Source organism: Sus scrofa, chromosome 2 (genome assembly GCF_000003025.6).
Source record: "Sus scrofa isolate TJ Tabasco breed Duroc chromosome 2, Sscrofa11.1, whole genome shotgun sequence".
Classification (NCBI taxonomy): Eukaryota; Metazoa; Chordata; class Mammalia; order Artiodactyla; family Suidae; genus Sus; species Sus scrofa.
Genome location: NC_010444.4, coordinates 144,912,399 through 144,928,301, shown reverse-complemented (window position 1 = coordinate 144,928,301; position 15,903 = coordinate 144,912,399). Strand labels below are relative to the sequence as shown.

General features: G+C 39.0%; 1 protein-coding gene across 13 annotated transcripts in view; it reads left to right on the top strand.

The window, feature by feature from the left end:
* The window catches only part of NR3C1 (nuclear receptor subfamily 3 group C member 1), a 133,515-nt gene that overhangs the window by 28,150 nt on the left and 89,462 nt on the right, over positions 1-15,903 (top strand). For 12 of the 13 annotated variants that reach the window (XM_005652957.3, XM_005652955.3, XM_021080408.1 and 9 more), the window contains exon 2: positions 1,320-2,533. In XM_005652957.3, the coding sequence (XP_005653014.2) occupies positions 1,320-2,533 (1,214 nt within the window). 13 annotated transcript variants of the gene reach the window in all.

The window sequence follows — 15,903 nt, the reverse complement described above, 5'->3', positions numbered from 1 at the left end:
CGGCCTGGAAATTCATTAGGCTCCAGTTGATTCGTGGTGTTTAGAGATCGTTATCAGGTAAAGGCGGCGGAGGGCGGGGAGATCAGCAATTCACCTTAAAGGTTTGTAGTGGCAAGTCCCCCACCTCGGTCTGCCCTGATCACTTTCCCGGAGGGCCAGTCAAGTTTGTGCTTCTTAAAGCCTCCGTTCAGGAAAAGATTTCCTTTCCTTGGATGGGATTTGACTGTAGTGTCGCAAACGTGCGTATCAAAGCCTTCGCCCGCCTCTTCCAACGTCTTGGTTGTTGAGGCTGCTCACAACCTAACTCTCCTGAGGATAGGCTCAGAATTAGGAGAAGTGAAGGTCTGGAATGCAGAGAAAATTATTCTGAGTATTTTTATTAGGTGTTACTTTACTGGGATTTATATGAATGTGATTCTGCGGTGTTTTTTTCCCTCTGTTTTTCAGTATTCCGATATTTGGAAAGGAAAAGTCTTCTTTTAGCGATTTAATGGTATTTCATACTGAGGGTTTTAAGCAGTTTAGAAACGTAATGTCGCTTCATCTAGATTTATGGTGTCTGAAGCTTGAGAGAGCTGTTTTTGTTATGTTTAAATTAGCTAAAACTGTAGTGAGAAGCTACTCCATGTTCTCTTTTGTACGGTCTGAATTTTTGGTAGCCTGCATATAGTGTCTTTCATATGTTCACAGTTTGAAGGCACGCACTGTTAGGCACATTCATTAAGAAATAGGAGTTAAAGATTAAGAGCCTTTTCCTCGCCTCTTGGAAGAGGAACAGACCATTGTCGTTTATTTTTCAAGTACAATGTATGGTTTACCACTAGGTTGTACCAAAAGGTTTGGATGAGTGGTAGGAAGGGAATTTGGAGATAATGAGAGAATTCTAGTATGGTGTTTATCAAGTGGTAGGGGAATGGGTTCTCAGAAAAGCAGACAGCCTTGATTGGTTGAAAAGAGGTAGGAATACTTCTTTTTTAATTAAATACTTTGACATTAACTTGAACCTTGAGAATCATCAGATGTAATGAATTATAATGTCTATGATTAACAAAGTTCCTGTTTCGTGTGTGGCAGGATGAACAGCCGAGCTTAGCGTGATACAGTTTTGTCCTTAGCTGTGATAAATGGACGGCATTGTATTTTTAAATGTGGCACCTGGAGTGGGAGCCGGGGACCCAGTTCTTTGATGCTACTGGTCAGAAACTACTGATAGCAAGGAACCAGAGTTACCTAAAGGGTTCGTTTAACAGGCTCTTACTAATGGGATCACAGAGATAATGTGACTTTACAGCTTATTATGTGCTCCCTCTTTTTTGTAGCTGATACCCACTGATGGACCCCAAGGAATCGCTGACCCCCCCAGCAGAGAAGAAATCCCCAGCAGCGTGCTTGGCCGGGAGAGAGCCCATGTGATGGACTTCTATAAAAGCCTGAGGGGAGGAACTCCTGTGAAGGTTTCTGCAGCTTCACCCTCCCTGGCTGCTGTGTCTCAGCCAGACTCCAAGCAGCAGAGGCTTGCGGTGGACTTTCCAAAAGGCTCAGGAAGCAATGCACAGCAGCCAGATCTGTCCAAGGCAGTTTCACTCTCCATGGGACTGTACATGGGAGAGACCGAAACTAAAGTGATGGGAAGTGACCTGGGATTCCCACAGCAGGGCCAAATCAGCCTTTCCTCTGGGGAGACAGACTTCCGGCTTCTGGAAGAAAGCATCGCAAACCTCAGTAGGTCGACCAGTGTTCCAGAGAACCCCAAGAGTTCAGCCTCCGCTGCTGGTTCTGCTGCTCCGGCAGAGAAGGCGTTTCCAAAAACCCACTCTGATGGGGCTCCAGAGCAGCCGAATGTGAAGGGTCAGACTGGCACCAACGGGGGTAACGTGAAGTTGTTTACCACAGACCAAAGCACCTTTGACATTTGGAGGAAGAAACTCCAGGATTTGGAGCTTCCTTCTGGGTCTCCAGGTAAAGAGACAAGTGAGAGTCCCTGGAGCTCGGACCTCTTGATCGATGAAAACTGTTTGCTCTCCCCTTTGGCAGGAGAGGAGGATCCCTTCCTCTTGGAAGGAAGCTCGACCGAGGACTGTAAGCCTCTTGTTTTGCCGGACACGAAACCTAAAGTGAAGGATAACGGAGAGCTTATCTTACCGAGCCCCAACAGTGTGCCACTGCCCCAAGTGAAAACAGAAAAAGAAGATTTTATCGAACTCTGCACCCCAGGGGTGATTAAGCAGGAGAAACTGGGCCCAGCCTACTGTCAGGCGAGCTTTTCTGGGGCAAACATAATTGGTGGTAAAATGTCTGCCATTTCTGTTCACGGGGTGAGCACCTCGGGGGGACAGCTGTACCACTATGACATGAACACGGCAGCATCCCTTTCCAAACAGCAGGAGCAGAAACCTCTTTTTAATGTCATTCCCCCGATTCCTGTGGGTTCAGAAAATTGGAATAGATGCCAAGGATCTGGAGACGATAACTTGACTTCCTTGGGGACTTTGAACTTCTCTGGCCGATCAGTTTTTTCGAATGGCTACTCAAGGTAAGAGGCATGCTTTCTGTTTCCTAAGACCGGCTCGTTTGGGGTAGATTGATAGATTTAAATGTCGGCTTATGGGTCCAGCAATTCATGTGTTTCTTTCATGTGAGTGAGTTTAAAGGGCCTCTTGAAAGTAGGTATGGTATATAATCCAAGGGGTTTATCTGTGCAAAAACAAATAGTTTCGTTTTTTTCTGAAATCGTGGCATTCATTATCCCATTGACCAGAGTTTGAACATTTTATGTAAAAATTTAAGATGATCTGTCCTCATTAACAGGTATCTTTAAGTACAGGTGATGTAAGTTCAAGGAGGTATAATGTCTGGAAATACGTTTACTGTGCATATACTCCTTTGAGCTGTTTGAGAATATGCGCCTACATGACCGTGAAAAACAACCCTTAATACTTCACGTAATCAAATGCTGTGTCGTATTTGTACACGTGTGATGTGCTGACCTGAAGAGATGAAAGGGTTAAGAGTCAGAGGTGCTAACCCTGAGGCCTTTTCCTCAAACCTAACCTCCGGTTGGAGAAGGTGAGTTCTGAGCTTGCTCAGGCAATGCAGTGAGCAGTGTACCTGACCCAAGTTTCAGCCTTGGGACTTGCCCTCAGAGCAGCTGACCTGAAGCAGATGAGCTGCGTCTGCTGATGGGTCTCTTTAAGAAAGAGATGGGTGGCAACACGGAGCTTGATGTCACTTTCGGATATTCCTACCGGAGTTCCCTGGTTTGTGACTGATGGCGAAGTGGTAAGCTGCAGTCCGAGCTCTGTTTGATGAGCTGCTCTCTCTTCTTTTTTCTCATTTATAAGTGTATTGATATTTCCCTTTGACCTCGACGAGGGCTGTTAAAATGGAATTACCAGAAAAAAGTGCTAAATTGAGGTGTATCTGTTGGTAGGGTCTAAGTTCATTGTCCCATGCCCCCATCCCCCAGTCCAGGTCACTGTATGTCACTTTCCAGGTGTGAAGGAAAATAGAAACCTGTAAATGTAGGGACCCAAGATTGATTGATCAGTGGGTTCTTTAGGGGAAGAGGGGGAAGACAGTGATTTCTTTGTACATCAGTGCTTTCAGTTCTTAAATGTTAGTCCTGCCTCCCATTAAATAGTCATTGAAGATTTTATTTAAAACTCTCTTCAAAATGCTTTCTCTACTAAAGGTATATTCTAATACGGAGGTGTCTCTTCCTTGCTCTTTAAGTAGAAAGCTTTTCTAATTGGGGGAAATAATTAGATTTAGGCTATGTTCTATTCCTTTAAAAGATAAATGTTCCTTCCCAAAAGTTAAAAAAAAAAAAAAAAAGCCTTCGTTCCTGTGACTTAATGTAGACTACCTACTAATCTGTTATTCAGATAATAATTATCTTTCACTTAGAAGAATTCTACTTCACTTTTTATTGCTGTCATTCCGAATTAAAGATTTTAGATGTTTTCATAAGGAGATTTGAGATGTTATCACATAAGCTGTTGTGTTTAAATGTTAAAAGACACGTTTAAAATTTTTCAATTTCAAATTTTGGGCAGTGGAATCCTGATTGAATGTGCTTGGTTGTCTTAAAAGAGTTCAGTACAGTTGGTTTGACTAAGCTATCTCTAGGAAACGTACAATTGCATTTTCTATTGATTTAGAAAATGCAATTGTACCAAGAAAAATAAAATCTCAGGAAGGGCTTCGTGATTATTAATGATTTTTGTTCTGATACTCACCATAGTATGGTTTTCATTTTCCCTACTATAAAAAAGCATTGTCAATCACCTATACTTCAATAAAACTTTAAAAATGAAAAAAGTACTTCAAAAAGTAAAATCAAGGAATCAATTCACACACACAAAAGCATGGAAGAAGAACTTAGCATTTCCCATTCACTGTAAGCTTTCATTAAGCCCTGTAAAATCTGGAGTTAAAGAATGTCTTACATGCATCATTTAAGATAATTTTAATATTTTCTAGTAATTTGTAGCATGTAAAATGTGTCAGCCTCATAACAGCCATATGATGGTAGGCAAAGCAGTGATGTTATGGCCTTTTCAAGATTCTTCAATAACCAATGAAATGATTATTTTAGCTGATGTGTGATTTGGAATTATAGTCAGTTTTTGTTCTAATGAAAAGGTGTAATACCTTTACAGGATCATTGAAGAAAGTTGGAAAATTTTATACCTTAGCAGCCTTAAGGTTGAGAACTGTGATTACCCAGAACAAAGCTTCTTCCCAATAAATTGAAACAATGTTTCTTTTTTACCATCATTGAATTAGCCTATTGTTTCCAAACAATGGCCCTGAAACAACTAAAATTGGTTGCTTTCTTTATATGTTTCAAGTGGTTCCAGCCAAACACTTTGACCAGTGACCCTGATTAATCATCAGATAAATCAGCATGTTGAGACCATAATTACATTGAATGCTGACTTTCCCACTTTAGATATAAAAATGTCAAATCCTCTAATGACTTGCATTCTGTTTAAATTTTTTAAAAGCATAAATTGTAATTTGACTTTTTAAAAACGTCACCTAAAATTGCTTCTTCTTAGCATGTTTAAAAAATATGTTATACTCTTTTTTGAGGGGTGGAAGTCAGTTCCTTCTGATGTGTCAGCATAGCACAACATCCAGTTACTACATTAAATTGTAAAATTACGTATATCATGATTGAGCATTACAGGTATTTTAAGTTCATTGATAGTAAAACGAAACTATTGATACTCAAATGCATTCTTTGAGTAAATATTATAACTTAATAGACTTTTTAAACAATGAAAGTCAGTCATACATTTGGCATAACCTTGTAACACTGAGGATTTTTGGATTTTCAGCATTGTTTTACTTAAGCACTGGTGACACTGCTGGAAAGGGGCAAAGCAGTAAATGGTAGATGGTTTCAGGTAGAATTAAGAGCTTTTGTTGGGATTATATTGAAACTTCAGTGCTAAAATGTTGATCATTTTCTGAAAGGTAAGGGGATGGGAGAGAAGGAAAGATTCGGGATGAATTTGTAAACACAGTCGTAGGTGGAGTAGAGGGCTCTGTTGATTGGCATTTAATGAAGCTATAAAAAATTATGTATATTTAACATCTCATTATTAATTGCATCTGTGTCTAATTTTACTAACAATGAAAATGACCTGTACAAACACAGCATGATTCAGTCCCTTTTTCACTTTTCTTAACGACAGTGTGTTGGAAGTTTTCTCAGAGAGGAGGCGTAAGGAAGAGGGTTTTATTTTGATGAACTCCCCTTCTTAGTAGATACTTTCTTCCTGCTTTTCCTTTCCTTCTGAAAGTTCTGGCAGTGAGTGTTCCAGTGTCTTTTTTAAGCTTAATATTTGATATCCTCTGATAAAATGATTTCTGAATGTTAAAGGAAATTTGCTTTGATTTATGTATTTGCTTTTAGCTTTAGGATAAGAATCTTCTCCCCCTCCCCCCTTTTTTAAAACCCTTTACTTCACTATGGCTATATTATTTGTAAAAGAAAGAAAAAAAAAAAAAAACCCACAAGCTGAAACACCTTGTGTATTCAGGTGTGTCAGTTTAGCGTGGAATGACTCCAGTAAAGAAATGTGTGATTAGCATGTGGTCAGATTTTATTGAAATTACTTCTTGCGATGTTTCTTTGGCTCTTCCATGATATTTTTATACTGGATAAATAACTTGTATTTATCAATTATAAAATGATAAATGCTGTTTTGGTTGTACCTATGGATGTTCCAAATAACGTAAAAATCTGACTGCCTTCAATATTTTATTGACTGTTCATAGATTTTATGAAAAAGCATAGTCTGAAAGACACTTGCGTAAATGTAGGTTAAATGCAAGTTGTATTAATAGTAAAATTCATTTGTGGGTAGAAATCACTTTAGGAGCCTGAAAGAGAGAAAGAGAAGGGTTATTTTAGTATGAGTGCCTCATGTGAACAAACACCTGTATTAGTGGGTTGGTTATATAAGTCTAAGTCTACTCTGGCCTGCAGGTGATTGAAACAGCCTAGTTGTTAGGAAATCTTAATTTACATTGCGTTTAAACTAAGTCTGGGGCGTATTTCTTAAAACACATTTTTCTTTTCTTTTAAGATCACATCTGATTTTACTGAGTAGTAAATTCTTATTAGGTGCTACTGTTGATGTGAGCAAATTAAAACAGGCAAAATAGCTTTGCGTCAAATAGCGTCTACCCTTCTAAGGACGTCTTGGTAATTGTGTAATACAGTATTTACAGATATTTGCCAAATTCATGGGCACTTGTTTCCATATTTCTGAGTCATGGAAAATGTATATTGGTGAATATGTTGCAAAAAAAAAAAAAAAAAAAACCTTAAAGTAATATTTTGTTGAATTAAGCTGTAACTGAAAAAAAAAAGGCAATTACTTGGTGAACTTTTTAGAATGGTTTAAAAGCTCTTGCTCTCCTTATTTCTGCAATTTCAGAAAGCCAACTGCTTTAATTTTCCTCTGGCTTGTTCTACTTGGGTTTTGTATTTTCCCAGCAAATAAAAATATTCATATGGACAACTTCCATTTGGGGGAAGAAAGCTCCATCAAGGGTTCCTGGCTCTTTGAATTGCACATGATCTTTTTTATACTCAACTGGATTAGCGTGAGTTTTAATGGTGATTTTGTGTTGATTTAATCCATTGGTTTCGTATATGGCAGAAAGTAAGTCATTTTGTAGTGGCTCAGAATTAGCTGTAGATTCAAAGAACCTCGTTTTGACAGGTCGCCTTTTTATTCCTCCCTAGGGCCACAAAGGTCCCGCAAATACAGGTTTCCGGTGCAGTCTGTGAATTAATAGGTGTTGGGGGAAGGGCCCAGGGGAAGAAGAGCAGTGGAGGTGTGCAGGGGTGGAAGAGCGGAAACCAGTCTGGTTCAGCTGTCATGAGTTTAAGAGGACCCCAAAAAAAAAAAAGAAAAAGAAATTTGGGGCTTGTTTATATGCAAAGGAGTGCATTGCCTAGGATTGCAGTTCAGTTTCTTTTATTTGAGGCCACACTCTATTGTGGCAGTATAACCTCGATGTTTATAGGGTCACGTTGTCTTTTGCTGTACTTTATTACAAAAAAGGAGGGAATAGAAATTTTACAACTTTGAGATTCTTTCAGCTAAGATCGCATTTGTGTTTTCCCCATTTTTGTTTAGGCTGCTATTTAATCAGTAAAAATGCAATTACTGGGAGGTAGTTGAAACAGTGATGACATCTTATGTTGGGAGAACCACCTGATGTTTCCCAGCGCGCTTGCACACACTTGGACACAGTCGTCAGACTGTGGAGAGTAACCCTCTTCTTTAGGAATATATTTCCATGGGTTGTGTATTTGCTGCTAGAACATTGAGGAAGTAAGTTCTTATTTAATGGTACATATGTTGTGAATTATGGGATTCTGCCATTTCTAGACACTCATTTAAACTATCTACATTGCCGTGTAGTCCGTAAAGCCGGTCATTTTTAATGGAACTGTGGTGTTTTCTAATTTTATCTCTGGGCCAACTTAAATATTAATGACTTATCTTGGTCGATCTGCGTGCTTAAACACTCTTTCAGAGTAACTCAGATATTAATTTTGAGTGCTTTAAAAATTGTTTTGACCAAGTTCCAACGAGATTAATAGTGTCTATAAGACAACAAATTGAGTGAAACGACCTCTTATTTCATCATGCTTTCATTCACACCATAGGACACCACACACGCACATGGAAAGGTTTTAGCTGCGGGAGGGATCTCATACATAGCAAATCTTAAAGAATCTATCCAGGAGGTCCCGTCACGGCGCAGCGGAAATGAATCCGACTAGGAACCATGAGGTTGCGGGTTCGATCCCTGGCCTTGCTCAGTGGGTTGAGGATCCGGCGTTGCTGTGACCTGTGGTGTAGGTTGCAGATGCGGCTCAGATCCTGTGTGGCTGTAGCTCTGGCGTAGGCCGGCGGCTTCAGGTGTTCAGCACATTATCTTTGCGGGTATTCAGCACATTATCTTTGACTTTTTGTTTTTTTTAACAAGCAGTGTGAGTTCACCTCAAGCTGCAGTGTTCAGAACATGAAGGTTGTTGCAGTGAATGTTAAGCCTTTCTTTTTATAATAGAGTTTCTTTCTATAATAAAATTAAACTTTATTCTAGTTTGATTTCATAATTGTCCATAATGGCTGTGGCTATTGTGAAAGGATATTTAATAGCCAATTTTTTAAAGCTGTTGTGAAATGACATCTAATTTGGTACATGATTTATTTTTTCATGCTGGTTGGGGCAATGCGGTGACTTGTGACCTTATGATCATCACATGTTGAACATTAAAGCTCTACTGGTTTGCTAAGGACACGGCTCTACTTTGCTGTTGTTTTAATGTTTTCATGCTTTTGTAAGTATTGGGGATAAGGGTTTCCTTAATTTCATGGTGATATAAATTGCAAACTTGGTGGGCTTTTGTGTGTGTGTGTGTGTGTGTGTGTGTGTGTGAGGCACTATTCTTTTTTTTTAATATTTTTTTTAATTTTCCCACTGTACAGCAAGGGGGTCAGGTTATCCTTACATGTATACATTACAATTACATTTTTTTCCTCCACCCTTTGTTCTGTTGCAACATGAGTATCTAGACAAAGTTCTCAATGCTACTCAGCAGGATCTCCTTGTAAATCTGTTCTAAGTTGTGTCTGATAAGCCCAAGCTCCCGATCCCTCCCACTCCCTCCCCCTCCCATCAGGCAACCACAAGTCTCTTCTCCAAGTCCATGATTTTCTTTTCTGAGGAGATGTTCATTTGTGCTGGATATTAGATTCCAGTTATAAGTGATATCATATGGTATTTGTCTTTGTCTTTCTGGCTCATTTCACTCAGTATGAGATTCTCTAGTTTCATCCATGTTGCTGCAAATGGCATTATGTCATCCTTTTTTATGGCTGAGTAGTATTCCATTGTGTATATATACCACATCTTCCGAATCCAATCCTCTGTCGATGGACATTTGGGTTGTTTCCATGTCCTGGCTATTGTGAATAGTGTTGCAATGAACATGCGGGTGCATGTGTCTCTTTTAAGTAGAGTTTTGTCCGGATAGATGCCCAAGAGTGGGATTGTGGGGTCATATGGAAGTTCTATGTATAGATTTCTAAGGTATCTCCAAACTGTTCTCCATAGTGGCTGTACCAGTTGACATTTGGTGGGCTTTTTTTTAAATCTTCAGATCCCTTCCAAACAGTTGGGTTTAGTTACTCAGTAGTGGAAATGGTAGAAAGAACGAGACTGAACGTCGAAGGCTTGAGGTCTAAAGCTGAGCCGAACCCGTCCATGGCCTTGACTGATGAGGTGTTTCAGAGGCAGGATACTTTTCCAGTTATATCTAAATTATTTTCAAAACACGTGTGTGTGTTTCTGTTTCTAAAATTCTGCAGTCCTCTTAACCTATTTTTTTTTTCTTGAGTGGAGGCAACCTAGGCAGGGAATGGTATACAAAAATTGGTTCTTGGACATTCTTTGTACATTATCAAGTACAAGATGAAAATAAACCCAGATTTGGTATTTTTAACAAAAGAAGACTTGAAAATAATGTCATCAGTGGTACATAGGAGATAACCAGATAAACACAGTTGTTGGTAGAGCTTGGGCGGTGGGGCTCTTGGATTCTTGGAGCTGGCTTTCCATTCGTTTTAGGTATAGTGACCCGAGAGCTTAAAGGTACTTGAAGGTTCACCCCCCCCCCCCCCACAACACACTCTCTTTTGTTCATCAGCTAAGGAAAGGAGACCTATAGAAAGTGTCTCGAGAAGGAGCACAGAACTAGTTGGTGGTATTACTGCTTCGAATACCTCATTCTCAGTAGTCTAAGCTCCCCAGCAGGCTTCCCTTAAGATCTGCTCTCTGGTTATGATGCGCATGAGCCATGTGTTTCATAAAAGTTACCAGGAAATCACTTACTTGAGATTTTTAAAAACAGACATTATCCGTATTCTTTTCAGCATAGTCAACCTTTTTTCCCCCTAATGATGGTTTTCCTCATTATATGGCACCACTGGGCTAAGGATTTTGTATGCCTTCATCTCATTTAAACCTCTCAACAGCCCTCCGAAGGTTTTTAATTCTAGTTTCTATATTGTTACTGATTCTGTTGATAGCTTTATAGTATAGAAGGCAGCTGTTATTTACCTTAACTTCACAGGTGGGAGAATTTGAGACATTTAAAGAGAAAAAAAAGGAATATTTAATATTTAATAGTGCTCTAAAGGGAAATATTACTAATACTGTGTTAGAAATCCCTCTTGGGTCTTAAATACTTGTCACTGGTCACCAGTGAATTTTTAAACAACATGTAAAGGAGCAGTGGGGTCCAGCCTCTCTGCTCTCTCACGCCTATTTGTGTAGTCACTCACTGCTCTCTGTCACAGTTTCAGCTTCTGCAAAATAGTGAGAGCACCCAGCATTCTTGCTTGCAGAATTTGAGTGTGGTTGTTTACTTTGAAAATTAAAAAGTACTGTAAAAATTCGGTGTGGAATTCTTAAAGCTCTGCCAAGTCTCCTGAGCTCAAGCCAGCATGACCTTCAACTGGCTTAAGTACATTGGGACATCTGTGCCTGTGTAGGTATTTCTTCTTTATCAAGCACAAAGACTGTTTCAGGGTCTGCTGTGTATAATCCCTGAGGGGTCCTAGATCCCATTTCATAAGGATTAATGTATTGAAAGCTTTTCAGTGCCAAGATCATTTTTTTGCATTTTTTTCAATTTTTTTTGTCGTTGTTAGCTTTTCACTACTATCTAAATTTAATAGCCATATTGATAACTTTAGCCACATTGTTATCTTTGTTTAAAATAAGTGCTTGACTATCCCTTTTCTGTTTTATTGTCTGGTGTTTTGTTTTTTGTCTTTTTGGGGCCCCACCAGTGGCATATGGAAGTTCCCAGGCTAGGGGGTCAAATCAGAGTTGCAGCTGCCAGCCTACACCACAGCTACAGCAGTGCAGGATCCGAGCCACATCTGTGACCTATGCCGCAGCTCATAGCAACGCCAGATCCTTAATCCACTGAGCGAGGCCAGGAATCGAACCCATGTCCTCATGGATACTAGTCAGGTTCGTTAGCACTGAGCCACAACAGGAACTCTTTTTGCCTGGTGTTCTTATAAAATCAAGTATGTAAAGATTCTTTTTTTTTCTTTTTTTCTTTTTTTTTTTTTTCAATGGCTACACAACAATATATGGAAGTTCCTGGGCCAGGGCTTGAGGAGCCGTAGCTGTGACTTACGGCAGTACCAGATCCTTTATCCCACCGCACTGGGCCAGGGATCAAACCTGCACCTCCACAGCAACCTAAGTTGCTGCAGTCAGATTCTTTACACACTGAGCTACAGTGGAAACTCCTTGATTCTTGGTCCTTAAGAAACTTTAATTTGAAAAGCTGTGTGAAAAAGAGCTTCTACTATAATGAATACCACAGTTTATCTTAAGTGTATAAATTTGGAAAAATTATGAAGCTCCTTTGACTATATTTATTAACTTATTTCTTTCTCCTTTTTTTTTTTTTTTTTTTTTTTTTTAATGGCTGCACCTGCACCTCATGAAAGTTCCCAGGCCAGGTATTGAATATGGGAGCTGTGGCTATGCCAGATCCTTTAACCCACTGTGTTAGGCTGGAGATTAAACCCATGCCTCTGTTGTGACCTGAGCCACTGCAGTTGGATTCCTAACACACTGCACCACAGTGGGAACTCCAGTCACATTTTTCTTTACAGATAAAGTGGTTGGAAAAAAACTTCAAAAAGCCAAATTTGGTGACTTAAAACCAAAGTTAGAAATCTCTTTAGATAACAAAGAGCCAAGTACAGAAATAAGCTAAATGGCAATTTAATTTTTTTCCATAATTATTTTTATTTACAACAATAATAAAAACTCCATTAATGAAGCAAATCTTGTTAGAAACTATTAAGAAATCTTGGTAGAATTCAAATTGGAAACAGTTTGAATTGACAGTTCTGAGTGCATAGTAGTAAGAAACTATCTATCACACAGTAATTAAAGAACATTCTAAATCTTACCCTTCAGCTGTAACTTCATAGCTCTTTTATAATTTTAGGTAACTAGCTAGTTAACCAATTCCAAAGCAAATATATTTATCAGTGTATACAATTTTCTTTCCATGTTCAGTAGTATCTAGCGATTGGTTTGCATGGTTTAGGAAGAATGCCTGTTCTTTTTTTTTTTTTTTTACAAAATAAAATACATATATTTAAACACAATTACATTCACACAGATTATTATATCATGGATCTTAAGAAACATATTAAGCAACTCCCTTTGGAGAAGTGGAATGGCAAATACGCTGAGACAAATAGGAAATTCATTCTATACTTTATCCCATTTTGTATGGCTTTCATCTTTACTATTGAGTGTTGTGTATTGCATTTCAATTTTCCTTTAAAAATTAGCATTATATTAAAATTGTGTGTATTATGCAACTAAAATTTATAAAGAAGAAAGCCTTATGCAGTTTAAATCAGTAAATGTACCAACATTGGGGGGGGGAATATTACCTAGCCGTGAAAAAGGACAAAATAATGCCATTTGCAGCAACATGGATGGAACTAGAGACTCTCATATTGAGTGAAGTAAGTCAAAAGGAGAAAGACAAATACCATATGGTATCAGTTATATGTGGAACCTAAAATACGGCACAAATCATCTGTCTACAAATAGAAACAGATCGTGGACCTGGAGGACAGGCTGGTGTTGGCCAGGGGGAGGGGGTGGGAGTGGGGATGGATTGGGAATCTGGGGTTGGGGGATGAAAGCCGTTGCATTTGGAATAGAGAGAGGGGCAACAGGATCCTGCTGTATAGCCCAGGGAATTGTATCCAGTCACTTGTGATGGATCAGAACAGGGGATAATGTGAGAAAAAGAACTTGTATATCTATATATGTATAACTGGGTCGCTTTGTTGTACAGCAGAAATTGGCAGAACATTGTAAATCAGCTATAATAAAGAATGTAAAAAACAACTCATTAAGTTTATAGGCAGCTTTCTTATAGGGCAAGTTTTAAAAATTTAATTAGAACTTAATGTGAAATTTGTCATCTGGAATCCAACTGAGTTTATTAAGGACAAAGGATAACATCGTCAGATTGATTTTTTAAAAAAACTGAAAACCGAAAATGAATGTTGTCTTTCTAAGCCTCTACCTGGGGGGAGGCTCTGCTATTTCTCTTTTGAAATTGCCTTCAAAACTACCTTGAAGGAGAAAGACAAGGTAAGCCATAAATGAAAACTAGCCTCATTGAGCTATAGTAACACCTAAATGATCTTGCTTCATTAGAAAGGGTGTTTATTCCTTAGCCTGATCATTTTCCATATTTGTGTGATTCCAAATGATTTATCTCCAGAAAGGTAGAAATTTAATCCTCAAATTGCAACATTTGTTTTCATTGTTATTTAAAAGAACCCGTGGGTATTTCTATAGAAGATGTTTAAAACTGTATTGAATACACCTAGAATAAGAACCTAGCCTCCCAAGGTAACTAATTTAAAAATGGGTGTGGCTCAGTGGTTAAGCTCTGATTTTTTTCTTTAAGCTATCAAGGAGCTTTATGCTTACAACTTGCATATTCCCTCTTTCTTGATGTAGTAGAGGAAAAAAAAAGAAATTACTCACCTCGAAGCCCTATTTTTTTTTTCATGTTTATTTTATATTCAAGTAACATAGGCCTGTCTTTGCCTTGGACTTGAAGGGAATTTGATATTAGTATATATGAAGTCAATAAAAACTCATCCCCGGTCTCCAAAACAATTTAATTCCCATTGTATCTTTCAGTGTGTCAGAGAATTAACTTTTAAGGATCATCATAGGAAGAACAGCTCAGGCGCATTCACATTAGTCACACTCATAAAATGGTTTAAAAAGCTTATAGTTACTTGCATTTTCTACTTTTATTCCTCATAACCTGAGAAGTCTTCTGCTCTTAGGAAGGTAAAAATTAAGTAAATTTTGGTTGTCACTCCTCTTTTTAAATCGAATCGTGTTTTATCATTCACGAAATGCTAGGGTTGGAAATCCTGGTGATACCTGCAGTGGTGTTAAAAATAGGATATACCTTTTGCAGCCGTTCTGTTAGTGCTGAAATTCTTTGTGGGAACAGTCTGCTTAAGAACTTTAGTAAGTTTCCCCTGTTTGTACTGAAAACAGCCTGTTTTCTAAGTAGTTATTCTTTCTCCCCCTGAAATGATTTGTAAGTTTTAGTGGCTAAGGAGAGGCAAGAAAGTGCCATTATAGCATGGCAGATGTGCTTTATTGCTAAATTTTTCTCCTTTTTTTTTTTTTTTTTAACTTTTTTATTAGTCCGGACTCTCCCAGTTTGTTCTTTTAGCTAGGAGGCTGGTAGATTTTTTTCTATTAAGGAAAAAATGCTCCTTATCACTCAGCAATACAGTGGGCTGGTGTCCGTGCCATTGTGGGTACTAGGTTTTGAATATAATCTGAGAAGTCTTTTTTAAAGGGAAGGTAAGAAAAATAGATGAAACAATCTCTAATGTATTAGGGATGAGCGACCCTTTAATTGATAATGGCGTTTACCCAGGCCTCTGGGGATGCCACATATTTAAAAGAGAAAGCAGTGGATAAGTGAAGCCAAAATGTTAGAACTAAGAAACCTATGGAAAAAATGGAAGTTCTAGATGCCAATTCCAGCGTCTGGGTAAATTTGATTTTTTGATGCCTAAGTGTTTCTGTATGAACCCTGGGCGGTGTATGAGCAGCTTATTTAGCTTATTCGGGTTTGACTTACTCTGTCTATGGGTTTGACTTTATCTGGGGTACACAGCAGCAATCCGAAAGGCTCGTAAGATAAGTCATTGTTGTCACTAAGACTAGCAGGAGAGGTCAAGCTAGCATGGCGAAGACAGCCACAGAAGAGAGAGAATGGAAGGGCGGTTGGCATTAGCTAGAGCACGAAACTCAGGTCGAGTGGTTTAAGAATGAACTTCTTCCGTAGCCGGGAAAGGAGGAGGGGTGACCAAGGACCATCCTCTGGAAGGTCCCCAGACAGAGCGGCCTCAGAAGGTGATGAAGGGCTGGGGGACAAGCCGACAGCAGGTTTCAGTTGAGGCAGGAGAGAGTGGGATACGCTGTCCAGTCAGCTAGGGTCCGAGCGAGAGCAGAGTATCATAAACACGAGAGACTGTGCTGAAGCCAGTCTTTGGAACATATGAACATTCTCCAGGGTCAAAGCCAGAGGAACCAGCAAAACCCTAAATGGAACAACAGCACAACTAGTGATTAGCGTCTAATTTAAAAAGAAAGAAGAAATGGAGTTTGAGAGTCGAATCGCTGTTTCAAATTTCAATGAAAATATTAAAACGGACAATGAGAAACATGCTTCCGAGACCGCAAAGACCCTCATGCTGG